Source organism: Corylus avellana, chromosome ca10 (assembly GCF_901000735.1).
Source record: "Corylus avellana chromosome ca10, CavTom2PMs-1.0".
NCBI classification, from domain to species: Eukaryota; Viridiplantae; Streptophyta; class Magnoliopsida; order Fagales; family Betulaceae; genus Corylus; species Corylus avellana.
Window position 1 is genome coordinate 6763406 of NC_081550.1, and position 23246 is coordinate 6786651.

A 23246-nucleotide genomic window follows, 5' to 3' on the forward strand; every position below is an offset into this window, starting at 1 on the left:
TTTGAAGCTTTGATTCTTGTCTTTTAAAATTTCAAGATCTTTTGAATTATGGCAAAAGTATTAAAAATGCTAGCTGTAAAATAATTAATTAAATTATATATGGGCTTAATCCTGTAAGATATAGCGGAAGGGGTGGGGTATTTTGTCTTTTTACTTCGTTCAAATGAAATAGAAAAAATCCTAATTCTGATTATTAGGATGTGAACATAATGGTCTTCCCAAGTGGATATAGCTTTTATTTTCTGCTCTTAGTTTATAATTTGAAGGGTTACCTAATCATTGACTTTTTTTTTTTTTCTTTTTGTCTCTAAGTAAGCCTACCTAATCCCTAATCTTCTTTGAAGATTTTTAGGTTATAGGAAATGTAAGCATGAGTCAATGTCAAATTACTAAATAATATATATATATATATATATCATCATGCAAATAATGTGATTATACTAAACACTCCTTATCGGTTCACCGCAATTCTCATGTGGTCTTTCGGTTGTTTTAAGGTAATTTTATGTGATTAAATAAATATTAGGATTTGGGTTCGACTTCATGCCTGATTGCTGTAAGCTATTATGATGGAACTCGAACTTGAAAGAATGCCGGTGCTATTACAATTAAGTTCAAGGAAAGTAATCCGCCACTTTTTGCTTTTTCTTTTTTGGAAAAAAGAAAAAGAAAAAGAAGAAGCTAACCATTCTTGACCTATGCTCACATCAAGGGGGAACACATCATTGAGAAAAAAGAGAGATCAAATTCCTTTTGACATAAATTAATAGTAGCTTTGTTTAATATTAATAAACTAACATAATCTTAATTGAATAATATATATTATTATAATTTTTAATAAGACAAAGAACAATTGATAATCTAAACCGTTCCTTTCCCTAAAAATTAAACCACCCATTGATAATCCAAAGCGTGCGATCGGGTGGGAAGAAAAACGACGATTTCCAGGTCGTTGCGGAGTCAATGTAGACACCCACACCAGAGGACAAAGCCTTCTCTCCATGTTTTGGTGGGACCCATAATCCGTACAGTCAGTATTTTTAGCGTGGTGGTTCGGTACACGTAAGGGTAACGTGGGGCCAAAATATGGAAACATTAAAAGCCGGACAAACTGAAAACGTGGGAAAGCAAAAAGACTATGCGCCAAAATGACGGACACACCACACCACTACGTTTCTAAAGATAAAGGATAGGAATTTTCAATGTTTTTCATTTATTTATTTATTTATTAAAAAAATAGTTTTTAAAAATCTTTATCTTTTTATGCCTTTATTTTCTAAAATTATAAATCACATTAAATGGTGAGTCGTGACACATAAGAAACACAATTTATTTGGTAAACTTATGGATTGTTTGGCATTATTTAAGATTTTTTTAAAAAAAATATACAATTTAAAATATTAAACTGTAATTTTAAAAGTCGTACTATAATTTTTTAAAAATCACATTTTCTAATCAATATTTTTAATCATACATTTTGAAGTCTAAACCTAAACCGACCGTTAACATTTCGAAATGGCTTTGTGGTTTATTAATCAAATTATTTGCATTCTTCACATTTGAATTAGGATCTTCTCTATTTCAAATAAATTGGATTATATTAAGTTAATTATAGTAGAGTGGTATTTTTGTTTATTTAAAAAGTAAAAAGACAAAAATACATCTCCACTATAATCAAGTTCATTTGAAATGAAAATGATCTTGTTCCCTTACATTTTTCTGGTATTAAACGTCATAATGCAAATAATCATTTTTAGATATTTTGGTGTTCATTTCTTATATGATTTTATTGAGTATCAACTATTAATTTTTTTTTTTTTTAAAAAAAAAAAAAACCACTAATAATGAATAGAATACCAAGAGATTTTATACAAAGAAGCATTTCCCGTGTCTTAAATTACTAATATAGTTATTTCTTAAAAAAAACAAAAAAAAAACTAATATAGTTCCTTAGTGAAGGGGTAATAATGGGATCTAGGACATAGACTGTTATCGCTCCCAGACGTGGAAAAGGACGGATTTACTGGTGTGCGCTTTTTTTGCGGTGGTGGAGTGGTGGGACGGAGTGTTTGTGGTCCCTTGTCAGTCTGGGAATGTGGTTTACTGGTGTGTGCCTCCGAAATTTTCCCAGGACATGCAAAAGTTGTCGTCGTGGCAGCACAAAAAAAGAACTAAAAAACCCACAGGTGTAGGTAAACAAACTAAAAAAAAAAAGGGTGTGTGCTTGAAAGGGAAGTAACGAACTCAACAAGTAAAGGAAATTCTAAAGATTATAATCAGTAGATTTTTCCTTATCTTAACAAATTATTTAGAATTAAATAATTGAAATTTTTTTTTTTTATATTAACAGCTGTCATCAATTATCCTTTTCAACAACTCAATATTTTTTGTTTTCATATTTTAAAAGTGATAAAGTTTTAATATGAATTATATGACAAAATTTTTATTATTTAATATCCTGTTAATTTTTGTTAAACTATTACTTATCTTAAAAGTTTGAACTAATATATTTTAATTAAGATGAAAGGTGAATAATGAAGACAGAGTTTCACTTATCTCAAAAGCTTAAAAATGGTTAATTTAATCTTTTTATTTATATTATTAGTGCATGAAAATCGCTATTTTTTAAAATTGTATAGGTGTTTGGTAAAATATGTTAAGAAGTACTTTTATTTTTTTATTTTTTTTATTTTTTTTATCAATTGAGTGTTTGAATAACATTAGCATATAATTGCGGTTTCATGACTAAATAGGTAGATATTGCGCCAAATATTATTTTAAGCGAAATCGTGATTTTTGTTGAAATTCGCACTTTTTCAAATAAGCACTCCTTAGTCAACTTATTAAAATCACGAATTTTTCCACGATTTTAAAATTTGCGTTCTTAAAATCGTAATCCCAAACACTCCAAAATTGCAATTTAGTTTAAAAAAGCAGATTATTTTTTAAAAAATGCACTCCCAAATGGAACCTTAACAATTCTAAACAATCTTTATTTGATAATTTAATGTTGTTTTGCTTCATACAAATTACAATTATATTAAATTATTATTGCACTTATTGGTTGCTATTTTATATATATATATAATTTTCACAATGGTACACTTGCTTCACTTGAAAGAAACACCGGGGGGAGAACTTTATAGGTAACATAAAGAACAAACACATGTGAAATCAAGCATGCATGGGAACAATTACCGTACAAATAAATTCTAATTTATTTTCTCAAAAAAAAAAATTCCAATTTATAACCCACCACCACTTTCCTCCTCCCAAAAGAGAAGATTCAAAGATGTCACTTTTTATTTCATGTTTACAGGACCACACTTTAATTATTCTGCTTGCTAATTATTTTTAAATGGTGTTTTGGATTAACACAAAAGGGAGAAGGAAAAAAATTGAATAAAGTCCACTTAACCTCTTTAAATTACTACCTCAATAACAATTTACCCCCAACTATCAATTGCGATAATTTACTCTCCAAACTGCCAAAACAATGACAATGTATCCCAAATTTTAACAAAATAATGAAATTACTCTTACTAAAATAAAAACAAAAATACTTTTTTTTTTTTTTTTTCAAATTATAGATGGGTAATTTTGTCATTTTGCTAGTATTGGGGGGTACATTATTATTGTTTTGGTAGTTTGAGGAGTAAATTGTCGTAATTGATAATTTGTGGTAGATTGTCATTGGGGTGGTAGTTTGAGGAGGTTAAGTGGACTTTACCCAAAAAAAATTTATCAAACCAATCATTGCTCAATTAATAGCTTCTAATTGAATCATTAATTATTTAAATGTTTTAAATTGATAAAAAAAATAAATAAATTGAATTATTCAACTAATATTATAATAATTAAAAATGATATTTAACACTACAAAATTATTGGCAAACATTTGAGATAGTTGGTGAATCGGGTCCTGGAATCATATTTCCCTCCGAAAGGAATAATTTGGTGGAGATAAAGATTGAAGAAGTCGTTCTTAAATGGGGAACTCAGAAGAAGTATGGAATGTGAAAGGAACCTAATGTCGGTGATAAGTTTTTGATGCCCATTCTTTTGTAAAGTCCAACTTTTTCCTAAGCTAGCTAAAGTAGAAATAGCGACAAAAAAGACAAAAGAAGAAAATAGAGCCTTGTGAAAAATGGGCATGAAGATTAGGATCACAAAAAGGAAATAGAAAGAATGGTGTGTGAAAAGACAAGGAATTACAAGTAATATTGGAAAATTCAAATGCCATGTTATGTTGATTTCTACGAGTAATTTTACTTTTCACATCAATTTCACCTCATAAACTTTTAATTTGACGAAAATTGCAATATACCCATTTCGTTATATTTTAAATGTTAAAAGTGATAAAATGACATTTTATACTCTTGACTTTTTTTTGTAAAATTTCAAATAAAAAAAATGAAAATCGAAGGGTAATTTAGTCTTTTTAGTTGTTCCATTAGAAGTTAATTGCTGAGTCTGATGGAAGGTTGTTGGAAGTCCCACATTGCTTGGGTATTAAGAAGATTGGTCATTTATAAGGGTGAGGAGAAACTTCAACTCTTGAACTAGCTTTTAGGTTGAGTTAGGCCCAAGACCTATTTCTAATATGGTATCAGAGCTTGGCCTAATTGGCTGTGGCCCATCGTCTCCCATTGCTGCACGTGTTGGATTGGATGTCCTCCCGCCACACGTAAGGGGACATGTTGGAAGTCTTACATTATTTGGGTATTAAGGAGATGTGCCATTTATAAAGGTGGGAGAAAACCTTAATTCTTGAGCTAGCTTTTGTGTTGAGTTAAGCCCAAAACCCATTTCTAATAGGAAGGAGTATCAATTGAATCAAATTGAAAGTTTATAGAGTTAAATTGAGAGTTTTTTAAAATTTGGGAGATTTTCTCAAAATGCATGGTCAAGGTCTAAATTAAGTAAAGTTTTCCCTTATATTTATTTTGTATTGATTGATGTGATGTATTTTAAGTAACTTCTCATGTTAAAAATAGAAAACTTAAAACACGTAATGTCAATAAATGTGAAAATGTGTGTGAAAATTAACTTTACTCTTAAAAAAAAACAAAATAATGTTTTTAAGCTTTTGTCACTAGCCACTGAATTCTGCAGGGATTTGGGGATACAAGAGATCATATTGGAGGGGGACTAAAAAATTGTCATCCAAGCGATAAAGAGAGGGGGATCTTCATGGAGTTGATATGGACATATTGTAGAAGATACTCGGACGGTTCTTCGGGAGTTCCGAGTTTGGGCAGCTGGACATGTTAAAAGATGAGCAAACAGTGCAGTACACACGTTGGCTAGCTCTTTCTGTTTAGAGTTTTATGCTTTAGATTATCAATTCAATATAGAAGGATTTTCTTCTTTTCAAAAAAAGAAAAAAAGAAAAAAGATGAATTTTATGATCATATATATAGGATTCACTATCATCATTATTTTGAAAAATACATTGGAATATATACAATTTTTTTTTTTTTTTTGGTGTAATATACAACACACATTAAGTCATGTCATGCATGCATATATTTTTATTTTTAAAATAAAAGCAAAGAAAAATAAAACTATTGGCCACTTTTTTCCACCCCAAAGAAAAGCTTCAAAGAGAATCAAACCCAATATACCTAGTTCTATATGCATGCTTTCGGAAAAGAACCTCACACTTTAGATTTCTTTTTTGTTGCTTGGTTTGTAACATATTAGTCCCACATGGAAGTTTCATTGGTTCTTAACTATTCTACATAACGAATATTAAACAAAGAATTTCTTTTGTTTATGTTTCCATGAAAAGTTAATAATATTCTTTCCTTTTCCATTTCCTCTATCCCTTTCATATTATAATAACTTTTTTATATGCTTTCACACACAGAAAACAAACAAAGATCAACTCAATAAGCCTTTTTAACCCCAGATTAAGGATTACTTGCTCATGTTATCAACTTCATGACCACGTAATAACAATTGAAGAGTCTTTTATTTCTCTTCAATATTTATTTTCCTATCTTTGAAAAGAAATACAAAATAAGAATAAATAATTTAATTTATCCCATATATTTGTAGCACTAAATAGAGGGTTCAAAAATAAAATAAAAAAACACACTTATAGAGCTCTACCTAAATAAATTATAATTAATTAAAACTACATCAAATACTATCTATGATATTTTCCTCAAAAAAATCTGTTTTCAAATCGCAAGTAAGGGACGATTTTACCAAGTTTTTAACTGTGTTTTTAAAATTTACATTTTCAAACTGTTATTTTTAAATTACAAATCCAAATGAATTATAATACAAACATAAATCGTGTCCATGTAGTAGTGCGTCTATATCTATTGGGATTCAAACTCATATGGTGAATTGGTGATACTCTGAAAAATTGTGCAAGCGCTTCGGGAAGAAGACAATTTTAGAGTCGGTATGATAATTTGATTGATGATTCGAAGACATTATTTAATAGTCTCCGTTCATGGTGTGTGCACCACGTCAAAAGGAAAGCACTACGACATCTCATTGTTTCACCAAGAAGGCTCTTCAAGAATATTATGCTTTTATTCGTGATATTATAATATCATAGAAAAGTTCTATTTGATAAGCTAAATAAAATCATGAAAAATTTTTGCTTTTTCTTTTTGGACAAAATAATAATAATAATATCTTCCAATATCAAACCAAGTGGGAGTAAGCTCCTTTCCATTAAATCAACCTGGTGCAAGACTTGAAGTTTAGGTAATAAGAAGAATAGAAAAATGGAAGAAATATGAAAGATGAAAAAATTTCCATACTTTTCGGTCATTCGACTCATTCCTAACCTTCTCCTTCCCTTTGCCTTTTCTCAATTGAATGGCTTTAGTAAAAGCAAAGTGAAATGAAAAGAAAAGAAAAGGGTGTTTTCGCCAAAAAAGTAGCTCGTCATTGCTAGTCCAAGTTCTTCTCGACAGGTGGGGTATGTGCGATATGGTTTTGTTCAACGCCTTTGAAATTTCCACCTAGAAATTAGCATGCAATGTATTGTATTTTTCTTCTTTCTTTTCTTTATTTTGATTAAACTGTACCTTTTTTTTTTTAAAAAAAAAAAATTAATTCTATTTGTTTTAATGTGAAATATTTTCATCATTTTCAGAATAAAAAATCTTTTCAGCATTTGGCTCATACAAAAAAAATAACGATAGCCAAAAACTTTCGCCAATCTCTAGCAGTGGTATGACGGATTGAGAAGGAGAAACTCAAAATTATGAAATTTAAAAACGCTTGAAACCCTTTTCCAAAACTAAAGAATATTTTTTTTTATTTGACTATTTATATTCGATTGAATCAAACATAAACAAGACCAATATTTTACGTCGAAACAAACATAGGTAGGGGTGGCAATTCGTGTTCATGTGTAAGGTTCAGACACGAACAATAACCATACCCATTTAATTAAACGACTCAAACCTCTCAACCCTAATCCTCTAATTTTTTATTGGGTTCGTGGGTTGTGTGACGTCCCACATTACTTGGGCATGAAAAAGAGGATGTGTTTATATGTAATCTATTATCTCTAAATGGTTTGAGGCCTTTTGGGGGTAAACCTGATAATAAAACCGTGCAGGCTTGGCCTAAAGCGGACAATATCATACTTTAAGCAAAGGGTGTTACATATCTCCTAAGAGAGGGTGATTGTGACGTCCCACATTGCCTGACATAGAAAAGATGATGTGTTTATATGTAATATACTTTATCTAAATGGTATGAGACCTTTTGGTGGTAAAGCCAATAATCAAACTGTGCGAGCTTGGTTCAAAGCGGACAATATCATACCACTTGGAGCAGGGGTGTTACATTTTGAAAATTCTATATACGACACCTATTTTGAATGTATAGGTGTTTCACACAATTTATGCGGAAATAGATCTGACCTAACAATTAATAAACAACCAAAAATATATGAAACAATAAACAATAAACAACACAGATATTTTGATTACGAAGAGGAAACCAATTAGAGAACTCTATAAAAGTAAAACCTCTCCAGGGCAGTCAAACCTAAGAAATCAACTAACTCAGTAAAAGAATAAAGGATTACAAGAAGTTCACACTTACAAAACCTTTGCAATTGACACGATCTTGTATAAGACAAGTGACCCACTTGCCTTTTACCGCAGTAGCCCTTTCTAAAGACAGCTAGCACAATCCTTCTACGTGATCTCCCTTTACCGGAACTTCGGTTGACTTGACTTCAACAATCAACAAGTAAAAACAAATGATCACTCTAAGAGAGAGAACATACTCTCTATATCACAGACTCTCTTAACACACGACGACAAATTCTAGATGCAGAAATTCGTAGTAATACAGATATGTAGAGATCTATATATATAATACAAAGACCCCTAGTCTAATTAGGACTCAATTACATTTAAATTAAACCTAACAGACTCCCATAGTCTAATTAGAACTCAATTACATTTAAATTAAACCTAGCAGACTACGGGCCATCCGGACGGTAAATTGGCTCATTCAGACGGGGCTCTTAAAACATGGGAAATATTGTTCTCGTAAGTGGTCGTCCGGACGCCGTTGCAGACGGGCTTGCAGACGAGGCTCTTCGGATAAAATTAACTGTGCAACTTTTAAATCTCGTCCGGACGACTATGAATCTCGTTCGGACGCCCATAGTGATTTGGCACTTTGAATCCATTTTGCTCACCGAACATTTAGCCAACACTTAAAACTTACACATTCTAAAAAATTGTCAATCATTATGTCGCGTGTTGGGTTTGAGTCGTGTTGAAGCATGGGTATAACACTATACATGTCTAGGGATGAACTAGCATTTAGAATTTTGGAGGCAAAACTAAAAACTAAAAAACTTGGTGAGGGTAAAAAAAAGGGTTAAATACTTTTTTACCCCATGTGATTTAACAACTTTATTTTTTGCCCATCGGTTTCGTTTTGTACCACATATGGTACCTCAATAATGGTTAAAAACGAAAATGATACTTTCGTTTAAATTTCTTCCAAAAATTGACGAAAATTTAAGTCAGCACCCCTAAAAAATTGACATCTGTCCATTTACATAATTAAGAATGAAAAAATAAAAAATTTAAAACTAAAATAATTAAAAATATATAAGAAAAAAAAAAAAAACTGGAAAGGGGTGTCTCCAGCCACCCCTAGCCGGTTTGGGGGTTGCCGAACCACCCCAAGCCGAGCCACACCCATTTTGCTTGGAGTCACCCAAACCGGCCGTTGGAGTCACCCCTTTCCATATTTTTTTAATTTTTTTTTTTAATTTTTTAATCATTTTAGTTTTAAAATTTTATTTTATTTTATTTTAAAAAACTAAAGTTGTTAAATTACATGGGGTAAAAAAATATTTAACCCTTAAAAAAATTATAAGGGAATTTTAAATTTTTTTTGAGAAAACATATAGTTTTACCCTCATGTTACTATATACATGTCAATTATAACCAGACTTATTTAATTAAAAATAGTCAAACATGTTAACCAAACTTTTTAATTTCAAATTAAATTTGTATTGAATTCATAGATGGTGACAAAAATTACCCGTCTCTAAATCGTAAACACAGCCACATATCAATTTAGACGCGTATATTATTCATTATTGTGATGGTCTGGTGAAACTCATTGTCATTGACCGGGAAAAATTAATACACATAGATGGTGAGTGGATGGTTAGGAGAATGCACTGCAGCATTTCTCATGGGAAAATGTTGGTCAAATCTTCTGTGAAAGAGAAAGGCAGAAAGAAAAATAATAATTACAAGTATTATTGTGGGGCCCATTCTTAAATACTTTGGGTAATGGGTTTTGGTCGATGACTGCTGTGTTTGACAAGGAGTTGGTCGGATCGGATTTAAAAACTTAAAAAATTTATTTTAAAATTAATTATAATATTTTTATTTTTATATTACTATTAAAATATATATATATATATATATATATATATTTTTTTTTTTTTAAAAATCAAGATAATTACAAGTATTGTTGTGGCTCCATTCTTAAATACTTGGGTTAATGGGTTTCGGTCGATGACGATTTCCAATTTGCGCTGTGTGACATCACCTCCAAAACCAAAAGTGCGTATTGAGGTGGGTTTATACTTTTACTTGACGACAAGGCCTAGAATAAAAGGACACTTTAGTCTTTTCCTTCTAAATTTAATTGATTTTTTTTTTTTAAAAAAAGTTTAATTTATAAAATAGTCACATGCTTTTTAATATATATTTAAAAAGCCAAAATAATAGAAAAGATAAATCGTAGAATAAATACGTTGCTTGGGAGAGTTGAGAGGGAAGCAATGAGAATGTTTGTGCGTGGAGCATGAATTCCTTTTGCCTTTTGCTTTTGCTTTTTTGCTTTGGTAACTTCGCAGATAAAACCTTTTATTTTAATTTCTTATAAGGAAGGAAGAAATTATGAGATGTCTTTTAGCCGTCCAGTGATTTAATTGATGTGACGTGGAAGGGTGATTGAGTTGTCAAAATTACTGAATTGTTTGTCAACTCTGTCTCTTGGATTCGATTCGATATTGACGTATCGGTCCTAAATACCCTTCTCTTCTTATGATAATATGGATATGGTGTACCATTCCTGATAAAGGACATTCAGGGAGTTTTGGCAAACACGTCATAGTCAATCTTTTCCTCTCTCTAGGTCAAATAATGGCTTTTTTCACGAAGCTAAAGACCCCTAAACCCTAACAAGAAACGAATACTGAATGGTAATTTTCTTCTCCCTAAAAATCTAATATTGGACTGATTTATAATAAAAGCCGAAATCACACGTTTACAGCCTGGCCTAAGTAAAATCATCCACCAGAAAGTCTAACTTAAAAGTCAAGGCAAGCAAATTCTTGTTTATGGAGGAGAATTATTTATGTTGCACTTAAATGGCACGTGCTTTTTGTTGGAACTTCTGCTTGTAGGTTTGCCGTCACAAAGATTCCTTCCTTGACTGGTAAGGAAAAATCACCAATAATATAATAATACAGGGATTGTAAATTTGTAATGCTACGGCTACTTCCATCACAAGTCAATAATATATCATGCAAATAGGGAGGGAGCCTCAGGGCTAAGCAATGGGGTCATCATTTCCAACATGATAATGCATGTAATCTAATACAAAACTTCCAATATTTTTAGTAGAACACTGAGAATAAAGAACCATTTCATTTAAAGAACCTAAAAATTCTGTAAATTTTCAGAGCTGAAAGTTATTCTACATTGATTGCTATTCCATAAGTTATTTTACAGGTCTCACAGTAACAAAACAGAGGCCCTTGCAGATTAGAAATCCCAGACTACAGGGTCAACAGGCTTATTATTCTCCTCACCCTCGTTTCACAAGCCAGTATCACTGCAAATAAAAACAAACAAAGGGGGATCAATATTCCCATTCTGCAGAAGAAAGGGTACGCGAATAAAATCCCACAAATAAACAAAAATTTAGAAATAAGAACACATGATAAAACAGAAAACGGGGCAACGAAAAACCAGTTTACTTTTTGTGCAAAAGAAAACATGCATAAAGATATCATCATCATCATCTTCATCCTAGGGTATTAAGGAAATTCTGTTTCAGCTTATTTTAATGTCATTAACCATATATCAACTAAAAAGAGTAAGTTAAGGAAATGCTTTGGCTACCTCATTTCTCTTCCAAAAGAAGAGATGTGCAAGAAAGAAGGGATGACAACTCATCCTGTGTTGCCAATCCAAAGCCTTGCCATCTTATTCTACCAAATTTGTCAAGCAGAAAAGTATACCTGCAGAGAGAAAATGTAAAGGAATGGCAGATTTTAAACAAACAACTTCAAGTTAGGCAATCATAATCTTTTGTACCCGGTAAGAAGGTTAAGAATTTTTAGTTCCTTCCGGAAGTAATAATGGTCACCAAATGAATATACAATCTGCTTCTGAAGTGCACCCTTCCCTTCATTTTTAGGTTTCTTCATTATCCGAAGAAGCAGCTGCTTAATAGGGCTCCGGCACAGGAACCACGAGTCTATTAATGACACCTGAAAAAACTCAAATATTATAGTGATAATTTAAACGTAATTATTTAAAGACAATTATCCACGAAAAATTATTAGAGCAGCCTGAAAGATAACAATAAGACACATGCACCTTAGTATGACGTACTGTTTGAAATTTGTTAACTAGAACATGTTTGTAACTTCAAGACAATTCTGACATCCAATAATGCACATTTATATCCCCATCTGGAATGAGCTAACAATGAAGCATAAACTACTTGGAATAATTCCTTTTGCTCATAAATTTCTACTACTATTTTTCCAAGAAAAAAGATCAGTGCATATAATTTTTTTTTTTTTGATAAGTAAAGATCTGTGCATATAATGGCATTGCAAAATCCTAGGTTCTTGGCGGATATTAAATTGTTCCATGAGATTTTAATTTTTTTCAATCAATTTCATGTGTTTTGACAAATAAATGTTTTCATTCATTTTTTCTGTTGATTCAGTAGTAAATTTATGTGAAATTTCAATTCTAAGCTTTAAAAATACCAAAAAAAAAAGACCACTCTATCAGGGAGGAGATTGGTCTCCCCCCTCCACCAGGGAGAGGTTGGGCTCCCTGGTGGAGCCCACTCCCTTGGCCTCTTGTTCTTTTTACATTTTTTTTCCTTTTCCTTTTCAGGTAAATTTTTTAAGGGTATAACTGAAATTTCACTTGGATTCTGTTAGTAAATCGATGGAAAATGAACAAAAAGATCTATTTGAGATTTAGGCAAAATGCAAGACATTGATTGAAAAAAATAAGAATCCTAGGCGTGAATTAATATTGACTGAAAACCTCTGGGTAGTGAATCGACAATTTCACAAGATTTTCTGCAGTAAAGAAAACAAACATAGTGAATTCTTCTACACTTTTATGTGCATTAGTGGCAATTTGATCAGGGACACAAAAATATCACTATATTACACGTCCCTACAGAGACCAAAAAGAAAAAAAATGTCAACATAACAACTTTGGCACTCAGTCTGGCACAAAACATAATTCTCCTTGCTGTGAGGCATAATCTGATAATCCACATTGCCATTTGAAAATATAGTCATCATCAGAAGGGCTCAAGTTTTCAGCATGCTTGACCAGATGGTGAAGGAGGATAATTGGAATAAATTAAAGTGAGAACAAGTCTCTGTTTTGTCATGGAAACTCTCTCAGCACATTTATATGCAACTTCACAACAAATGCTATAAAAAGTAACAGAGATATGTTTGTGCAATTCATCATACACATGCACTGACCAGAATGCTGATCAGAATCTGAGTCTACAAAAAATCAGAAAAGAAAATTCGGAACAATACGGAGATGCGTAGATCATAAGTAACACAACAAATGGTCGCATAATTTGAGGACAATACCCAGCATTACAGGTCTTGTAAGATCAATGAGATCTAGGTCCATAATTTAACAATAGAACCAATAGTATATACAAAGGTATAGTACCTGATATAGCTGAACATCTTTTGAATTACTGTAAGCATCAAGAAAAGGCCCACTCCAAGAATCAATCATTGCCTGTCAAGGAAAAATAACACTAGATTGTAGCAGCAACAGCAAGACAAAAGAAAATAAGATTGCCAACCAAGCAAATTTTTTCTTTGATAACTAATAAAAAAATTTATTAGAAAAGAAAAGTTTAAGTACCCAACTAACCAACCAAGTAATTTTTTTGAAAGATATAGGTTCCAAGCAAGTCTAGGCTTTAACTTTATAAAGAAAAAGGAAAAAAAAAAAGAGAGAGCGGGAAGTAAGAGATACATATAACGCAATCAAGTCAGAGAGATAATTGAACCAGTATGATGATTCCATTTCTGTCTCTACTTAGTATACCAAGTTTTTAAGTATTTATCAATATATGTTCCATTTTGAAAATGTCTTAAAATGTTTAAATTATTCTTCAATTACGTCAAAAACTCTGGGTGAGTGCTGAGCACAGCAATCAGCTTAGCAATGTAACAAACATACAATAGGGTCCTGATCTAATACTATCTAGGCATCTAATAGCATGCCTGTCATTTCAGATTTGATGTTTTCATTTTCTCTCTTCCCCCCAATCCCCCAACCCTCTTCTCCTTTTGTCCTTATAGTCGTTTTAATCACCTTATTCCAGCTGACAAACAGCTTCTAGACTTCAGCCTATGAAACCATATTGGGGAAGTTCATGACTCACTAAACATATTACATGGTTTCTTGCATGCTAAAAGGTGTAGTACAAGATATCAAGAGTATAACCAACTTGTGCATTCACTTACACAAGAAAGAACCACCCATTGCAATTTTGGTGCGCAGCCACAACTAAAGTTCTAACCTGGGAGTTTGCTCGGAATGAAAGACATAGCAAAGTTGCTTTTGGGATAGCTGCTTTGTCAGCAGCAACCATATCTCCATTAGAACCAATGGGCAGTTTCAATGTTTTACCATCAGAGTAGGTCACTTCTCTGTCAGGAAACTTCACAGCCGCTATTGCAGGAATTACAATTTTATTTGCTGTTGCGATCTGCACAAATACTACAATAAAGTCATTCTACACACTTAAAGATAAAACAAAGAACATGACATACATGATACATTCTTTATCAAATGCACAGTTTGTCAGGTTTTGCTAGAAGATCTAACACATCTTTTATCAGCATTGTTGAAGTAAAAGAACCACCACCCAAAGGATCTGACGGCAGTGCTAGGTAATTTCAATCACAACTAGGTAGATTGCCCAACTATACGTAAGCTCTATTTGACTATCTCAGCACAGACTTTTTATATCAAATCCCATGTATACAACAGAAAGTGGATATTTAGAATTATTTGGAAACCAATGTATGATGTCATCATTTAGACTCCACTTCACTGCACTTAATATACTACACGGTCTTCTATACAAATAATTTAAAACTAAAAGAAACATTATTCTCAACAAAATTTATATTAGCTCTACTGGAGTATAAGATATGGCATTATTTGACTGGTACAATACCTTACCACCATGTTGCTTGAGCTCTGAAAGATCGGCAAAGTATCCCCTGTTCATCTCATCTGCACTGCTCTAAATCACATTAGCAAAATACTAATCGAATTTCAAAATATGCCCCATAAAAGAGTCTCCAACAAAAATTAGAAACTGTAGACTCACAGCCGAGCACGCTCTTTCTCAATTGCCGCTTTGTTTCCCAGCTTCAATCGAAAGGGTTTCCAATAATAATAATAATAATAGGTTAGCTTATCCATGAAGGATTGCACCAACAACAAATGAATGTGATTTGGCATGCGTAAATACACTCCGTTTGGTTATTAGGAAAATGGTTATTTCGCCGAGAAAATTGATAAAAAGAAGCAAAACAAAAAGGGGATAGAAATCCCAGCTCGGATATGCCAAATAGTAGCCGTATCAGACAATCTGAATAGAAGTTAAAGGGAAGAAAATAACAACAATAAGGAAAAAAAAAAAAAACTTTAGCTTCTTTCGTGGTCTTGTTCCTACATTTTCTCAGAAACCAAACGGACCCAAAAAAAGAAGAAGTGAAAATGAAAATACCTGGTAAAAGTCGAGGAAGCGAATGGACGACCTTTGAGCTAAATGCTGTGAAGGAAGCACATCGAGCTTCTCTTCGTGCCTCGATAGCTGAGCACCGAGAAATGAAGCTGCTCGGCCCGAAGAAGCTTCGGGAATCAATCGCCTCAAACTCTGCATATTTTCGGTCTGATTTTTGCTTCCCTCTCTCTCTCTCTCTCGCTCTGTTGAGGAACCCTCGGACGAAGAAGAATTGTACGGTCTTCTCCGTAAGCTGGTTGTCAGTAGTCGCTTCGCATAAGGCCTAGCTCCAGGCCCATCTTGAAGATCTGGGCCCATTTCTTGTAAAATGTTCAACCTTATGTATAGTTTTTCCTTTTGGGCCGGGCTTTTTCTGTATTGATGAAGTGGCGGGCTAAATATATTATGTATGAGTAACGTGTGAAGAGTTGCAATCCACCAAGTGATGTGGCACATGCCACCTCATCCATGTAATTTTTTTTTTTTTTTTTGACATGTCCACACAAGAGGAGAAATGAGGATTCAAACTAGAGACATCCGCTTCATAAGGCGTGATTTTCAGCCGATTAAGCTACACCTTGAGAACTGAGCTACCCCTTTTAATTTTGAAAAGGAAGCCAATGTTCTTTTCGTCTAATCCCCATTTCTAAAAATAAGTTAATGTAGCTTGTTTTGGCTCAAATACGAAGAGTACTAAAAATTATAATTGGCACAACATAAAAGAATTATATAAAATCTGATTGCAGGTGGTAGATAACGTATGTTTTGATGGCAAAGCTTTAAGGGTGTTGTAACAAGTCAAGAACAATGTCTTTCATTAAAATTGAGGGTTAATGTGTAAGGGAAGGATTGAACTAAATGTCTCGGCTCTTCTCTAGTGAGAAAAAACTAGAGAAGGGAAGGTTTTCCCTCCTCCCCTCTCCTTTCTTCATTTTCTCTGGTTTTGATTTTTCTCCCCTCATCCCATCTTCTTCTTCCTTTCCCGGGTGATGTTCCTCTTGTTTTTCTTCTTCTTACATATATCGTATCGACCCATCATTTACCGCCGCTTAGTTCTCCTCTACCACGTCCTACTAGAAAAGGTTGGATGTTCAAATTTGATATTTTTCAAAATTAGATTTAGTCTCCTCAGTTAGCTATGCTCTCCCACGCGCCCGCCCACGATGCTCTTTTGTGTGGAGACTTTGTTTTTGGCTTTGTCTCAGTCTCGTTTGGTGCATGTTTTGTTGTTGTGCTTTGTTATTGCAGTTAATAGAGATTTATCAGTTGCAGTTGTGGTTCAAAAGATTTTCTAATGGTAAAATTATCTATGTATCCACCACACATCTCTCGTCTTCTGCTGTCATTAGTGAAGCCCATGCTGTGCTAGTTGCTAGCATCTTAAGACTGAACTTTTGTTTTTTCGGTTTTCCTTACTATTTTGATAACTTTGGAGGCTTGCAAAGTCACTAGAAGTGCATTTTATTGTGCAATTTTTTTAGTTAGATGGGCCGCTTCCGTCCTAGTATTTAAAAGTATTTTTGACTGGTCTTCCATTCTTTCTTCATTCTAGATTAAGAATGAAAAAGACTTATAACCATTTTTTTATTGGCTTAGAAAAGAAAAAAAACAAGAAAGATAAGGTAGGCCAACCCACATTGTCAAGTGCTTGTTGCACATTAAAAAGTTGCAGCATAAGGTACATTGCGCCATCCTCAACAACATGGACAACTGCCTTTTCTCTTTGACTCACAATCATTACACCCTTCTAATGTCTATAATAGTGGGATGGGTAGCACTCTTGGCCAATCTTAGACCATAAAAGTGCAAGGGTCTCAAATCATGCTTCCTTAAATGAATTTTTTATTTTTTATTTTTATTTTTTTTTAAAAAGAAAGATAATGGCCTAGTCGCCTAGGGTTGGAAATACACGAATCCCTTACCTATGTAGTCCAAAGGACCAACAACTAGAGGGCATCCTTTATAACTACTCTCACAACAAAAATAGATAAGCAGAACATTAAAAACCATCTATATCAAATTATGCATCTCAAATTTAAAATACATTTTTATTGTATTTGTGAACAGTGTACCGCTACATATAACAGGCATTGTTCACACATCCATTCCATTAATATACAATTTCTTTCTTCATATCTCTCTTTTCTCAAAATTTTTTCATACTATTTCTCTCTCTTTATATCTCTTTTTCCTCAAAAGTTGAAAAATAGGATCTTCGGGAAAAATACAATCTTTATAAAAAAAAAAAAAATTTAAATGATATAAATAAAAAAATAAATAATCGGATGTATAATGTATTTTCAATGCCATGTCAATGAACGTGCGCATAGAATAGGTGTAACAATATTCCTCTTGTTTGATAAATTTCATTAAGTAACCGGTGCTTTTTTTATTTTTTTTTATTTTTTATTTTATTTTTTTAAGTAGTGCTTAAATCCATTAAAAACTAGTGGATTCCACATAAGAAGTTTTGGATCAAGATGATTATAATTGTAATAATTAATTTATTCCAATTATAATAAATTAAAATCATTCATGTCTTTGAATGAATGATTATTCGAGTCTCCACTTCGATCCATTATTCTTTATATATATATATATATATGGAGGTCTCCTCATATCATTCAGGAATGTTCTGTTTGAACACCAGAAGATCATCCTTGTACTTGGCAATCCATTTTTCTATTATCTCCACCTCTGTCTTTCTTTGCTTCACCAACCATTGCGGATCACTTGGATTTGCCTCCAGTATGTCCAAGCAATGAGAACCTGCACAAATTGGACGTTTAGTACTAGACAATCTCTTGGAAGATATACTCGTAAAGAACTATTTGCGTATACAATTTTTTCTGAGGAAACTTCATTTTAGATCCCTGAAATATTATGCATTTTGAGAAGACCCTCAAAATTTCAAAAACTCTCAATTTAATTCCCTGAATTTATAATTTGATTCAATTAACTCCCCCTCCGTCAGATTCAGCTGTTAACCCTAAGAAAAATAACTAAAAAGATCAAATTACCCTTTTTTTTTTTAAAAAAAATTGAAATTAATGGTAAATTTAGAAATTTATAAAAAAGTCAAGGGTACAAAGGTCATTTTATATCTTTTAACGTATAAAATCTGACAGAGGTACATTGCATCAAATTGAAAGTTCTGAAAGTTAAATTGAGTGTTTTGAAATTTGAGAAAGTTTTCTCAAAATGCGTGGTAGTCTCCCAAATTTTTCTTTCTTTGTCCATGTTTTTGTTTACTTCATCATTTGATTTGGTTTTATATATGTTCTTTTTGAGTAATACTACTCTTCACCTCACGTGACGTGTTTTAAGTAACTGATATTAACATTCACTTGAAACACGTCACATCAATAGTCAATGTAAAATGAGTGTAAAAAGACTGAAGAGTAGCATTGCAACTCAATCTTTTTCCGTTGGTAATTAATTAATTAACAACTTTACGGAGGCGATCGATCGAGTACCATTAACTGCAGAGACAGCGACGACGCTGTCTGATATGTTCTCCAAAACCCTATGATCAAAGATGGACATAAATGACTAAAATTATAAATTTACAAACTTCCAACGAAATTGAATGACTGAAAAGTTGAGTTTCTTGGGTTTCTTACCCGCCACTACTGTAAGGATCTCTTAGCCCATTGGAGAATATAATGTTACTAGCAAAGCTATGGAGAATCAATTTTATATCCTGCAATTTTTCATAATGTTATCAACGAGCAGCATCAGATTAACTAGCACTTAAGGAATAATTAGAAATAATTTTGAAGAACATACATGACCGCCGTAATAGGTTGTCACCCAATGAGGCCGAGGCTGGACGCCGTAGGAGCTCTTGCAGTCATTGATGAATTTGTTTAGATTGAAAGGTGATGGAGGGAACATAGAGCCGTTGCTATCATGGCCAATGGGCATAACGATCTCACTACATGTCTGTACGTATAAACTAGTCATTTTGTTTTTCTTACACAATACCAAAAAAATTGCATAAAGGGAGAAATAATACTCGAGATAAATAAGAGATAAATAAGAGAGAATGATTTATAAGTGAAACCTGCAAAAGTACTTAATTCAGGCAATTACAGACCGGAAGAGGATCGTGGTGCTTATAAGCAAATCATATTATTATAATCAAATCAAAGCCGGCCAATGCCACGCCGGCACTCATGAATTAATTCGGTTATAGATTGAATATTGGTGTTAGGGTGTGAGATCAATGAGGTATTTTTTTTTTTGATGATCGAGGTATCCGGGTTATATTTCTGGGCCATGCAGATAGAGCGCGCTTCAAGTAATTCTAGAAATCATTCTTATATCTTTCTTGTGTCATTTTATGAATGAGGAGGCTTTTAAAATCACAATTTGATCAAAATTTAATAATGATCAATTATAAGCCCAATAATAATTTTAGAAGCTACACATTACTCGTTGGGTAAAGTTCAGGATTTCGCCTGCGGGCGTGGCTCTAAGAAATTGTTAAGACTTAATGCTTCATAAAGTATTATTACCAAGTGACTTACTGCTCAAGCTAACCTAGGTTAATGTTGTAGTTAAATGTATAACTGAGAAAGCTACCTGCCATTTCCACCCTTGATTTGTTTCAGTTGGATAATTAAATTCATTCACGTCATAGCATGACTGGTCTCCTTTATAGGCAACAACACCCGCATATATTTGGCCAAGAGTGTCGGTTCCAACTGCTGCTCCATCAATGGCTCTGCAGATAACACTTACTGGGTATTCTGGGGGATGATTATATTGAGCTGCGTCAGTAATTATCGACTCCAAATAGTTCTTCAGATCATCAGATGTATTTAATTGACTGAAGACACAAGACAAAAGTTTTAGGTTTATAAGAGCAATTAGAGCAAAATTACCCCTTGTTCTAAAAAGTTCAGCAGATAGAAATGAGTAAATCGGCGGAAGGCGGAGTTGAAAACTCAAAACTTCTGATTCTGATACCATGTTAAATCACAACTTTAACAAATGATAGTGAGGAAAATAATTCTACTAATTACCTGCAAGTATTAAAGCTCTTGCTAAGGGTTGAAAGGCCATTAGGAGGTGTGGAAGCAACTCTATCAATTTCAGCCCATGATTGCTGGATGGTTTCATAGCAACTTTGACTAGTTTCCTGCATCGAACATGGTATCAGAACTAGAAGTTTTTGAAGGCCATCAAAGGCTATAATAAGTCTTTGAAGGCTTTAAACATAATTTAATTAACACTAGATCTAAAATATAAAATAAAAATAAAAAGTCAGCGTTTTACTTTAAAATCCTTGGTTACTATAGAGTAGTATCCATCTTGAGGTATAATTTCGTCAAAGTAAAGGATTGGAGCTGAAGATGCTAGAGATCCAAGGACAACGTGCGGATACTTTAGCCGAAACCATGCTGCAAGCACTGCAAAATTATGTGTATATATATATATATATATTCAAGACAAAGCATGAAAAAGTTAGTGATTATTAGTTAAATAATGTCATCGAAGTGGTAGAGAAATGGATTTAGAGTGACTTACTTCCTCCATAGGAGCCTCCAATAACGATTACTGGAGAATTTTCTGCAGATAAATTTTGCTTGACGTGTAAGAGCACAGCAGCGTAATCTGCCAAAGCCCGAGCCGAGTTGAAATAACCACGAGTACTCTCATTCTTCAAAGCCTCTTTCATTGACCCAAATGGTATCGATTTACCATAGAACCGATGCTATTATTTAGATCATACAACAATTTCTCAGTCTAACATGTTAAAACTATCATAATTCTCAGTTCCAAATCGAGACAAAAACCAGTGGAGAGCATCGATTTCCAGCAAGGGTTTTCATTTTAACTATTCAAAATGTAATTTTTTTCATTTTAGTTATTAGTTTTTCATTACATATTCCAACAGAACATCTATTTTAACTATCTACTCTAATTAAATATTATTTTATTATTTTTTATCATTTTCTTGTCTTCCCCATAAAAATAGAGAGAGAGAATGAGAGAGAAAATATTAAAAAAATATTACTTACAAGTTGTTACAATAAACTTGGTAGAGCAAGGAAATAAGACATAATAGCTAAATTTAGCTATAAAACTAATTTACACTTTATGTTGGAGATGCTATAGTGAGTTGTTATGAAACAATTTTATAACCCTAAAGGGTTGGCTCAAGTGGTAAGTCGTTTATCTTTGGTGCCTTGTGAAGTACCAGGTTTAAAGTTTAGTCATGTGATGACAAAAAACCGAGCTTTACCCGATTTGTGTGAAATGACCATTTTGCGTGGTGTTCTCGATTGGAAATAGTCGGAGTGAAGCCCCGAACACTCAGGTTAAAAAAAGAAAAAAACTCCCCTTTTACCTCTATGTACAGTTGGAGGGCCTTAAACTGAAGGGCATTATCACTGAGAAACCCAATGATGGGTAAATCAACATCCAAAGATTCTTCTGCGCCAAGATATGCAAATATTGGTGCGTTGGAATCCGCTCCACCCCAGTAGTTTAAGTTGATCAAATATCTTTGCTGAAAAGTGGTGTAGCTATCAGGCCTGTGGTTGAAGTGATCAAGTGGTTGGGCGTGATAAAATGTTTTGAAATCCTCGGTGTCGGATGAAGAGGATGTGGTCTGAGGTCCATGTTGCCATGTTCTCCGTGTTGTTCCAAGCCTCGGAGTGTTAAACGGCGTCGCAGAAGCAGAAATTGAGAAAAATAGGAAGAGGAGAGAAAGCAATTGCGACGAGTGTCCAAGAGAGTCCATGGCCAAGAAGTTCTCTGTGAAGGTTCTTTGAAGTTTAAGGTTTTAATGTTCTTGGGATATATATTTATATATGCTAGAAGTAGCCCACCAACATCATTAATTGTATTATTTCCCCCACCAAAATCATTAATTGAATTATCCCATTTCTTTCCATATAACAATTTTAGCATATATATATATATTGACTAAACCCGAAATCATTGGTTTTCAGGTACCGGTGTAAGCTGACGCACAGCCCACGAATAATTAATTGTAGTGGATGCGAGGAAACGTTTATCTTTTGATAAAGGATCGAGGCCACTCAGGCAAACAAAGGTGATCATGGGATGGTGTTTCATGAAATCTGGCTTCAAGAAAATCAGATGGAAAAGCACATTATATGTATATGTTATATAAATTATGGACAGCAAATTTTGGGAGAGATTTAACGTGGAATCAACTTGTTCAAATAAATTTAATTGTTCAACTATCCACTCATACGGGTGAATTTCATATGAGGTCTTTTATGAGAAAAATGCTAAACATCCCAAATTGTTGTTTTAAAAATTGATTCTCAAATGATATATTACCATCCTATGAGTTGGTGTCTTGGTGACACACTTCTTAAAATAATAAATTTTATGAGATGATGACACATCATTTGTGAACTAACATTTGAGAAGACAATTTGGGATATGTAGCATTTCTTTTTTTACAATTGTTGTCTAAATTGATGGAGATTCTAATCCCAAAGAACAAGTTTACATGCAATAGGATTAGCTTTAAAAGAGAAATGCTATATATACTTCTAAGTGTTTACTTTCTAACATAACAGTAAAAATTGACATTGGATGCTACATGTACTTTTATTTGTTGTTTTATTCAACAACAATTTTCATTGCCACATTAGGAAATATGCAGTACTTAATTAAGAATTGTTAAAGTATTT

At 33.0% G+C, this 23246-nt stretch overlaps 2 protein-coding genes across 3 annotated transcripts; both read right to left on the reverse strand.

The window, feature by feature from the left end:
• Nucleotides 1-11158: 11158 nt before the first annotated feature.
• LOC132163859 (uncharacterized) lies at nucleotides 11159-15793 on the reverse strand. Of its 2 annotated transcripts, XM_059574238.1 has the most exons (8): nucleotides 15568-15793; nucleotides 15166-15206; nucleotides 15010-15073; nucleotides 14347-14535; nucleotides 13482-13553; nucleotides 11850-12025; nucleotides 11655-11773; nucleotides 11159-11364 (listed from the first exon to the last, which is right to left on the reverse strand). In XM_059574238.1, the coding sequence occupies exons 1-7, from the start codon at nucleotides 15721-15723 to the stop codon at nucleotides 11656-11658; spliced, it is 816 nt and encodes a 271-aa protein (XP_059430221.1). In that variant the 5' UTR covers nucleotides 15724-15793; the 3' UTR covers nucleotides 11159-11364; nucleotide 11655. The 2 variants fall into 2 exon arrangements, with proteins under 2 accessions (XP_059430221.1, XP_059430220.1); XM_059574237.1 differs by lacking the exon at nucleotides 15166-15206 and having other exon boundaries at nucleotides 15010-15068; nucleotides 15568-15651.
• A 2391-nt stretch (nucleotides 15794-18184) lies between these two features.
• LOC132162833 (uncharacterized) lies at nucleotides 18185-22318 on the reverse strand. The gene is made up of 9 exons (XM_059573052.1): nucleotides 21923-22318; nucleotides 21100-21286; nucleotides 20848-20981; nucleotides 20595-20710; nucleotides 20152-20398; nucleotides 19354-19509; nucleotides 19188-19267; nucleotides 19041-19090; nucleotides 18185-18333 (listed from the first exon to the last, which is right to left on the reverse strand). Exons 1-9 carry the CDS (start codon nucleotides 22316-22318, stop codon nucleotides 18185-18187), a joined length of 1515 nt encoding a protein of 504 aa, XP_059429035.1.
• Between the last annotated feature and the right edge of the window lie 928 nt (nucleotides 22319-23246).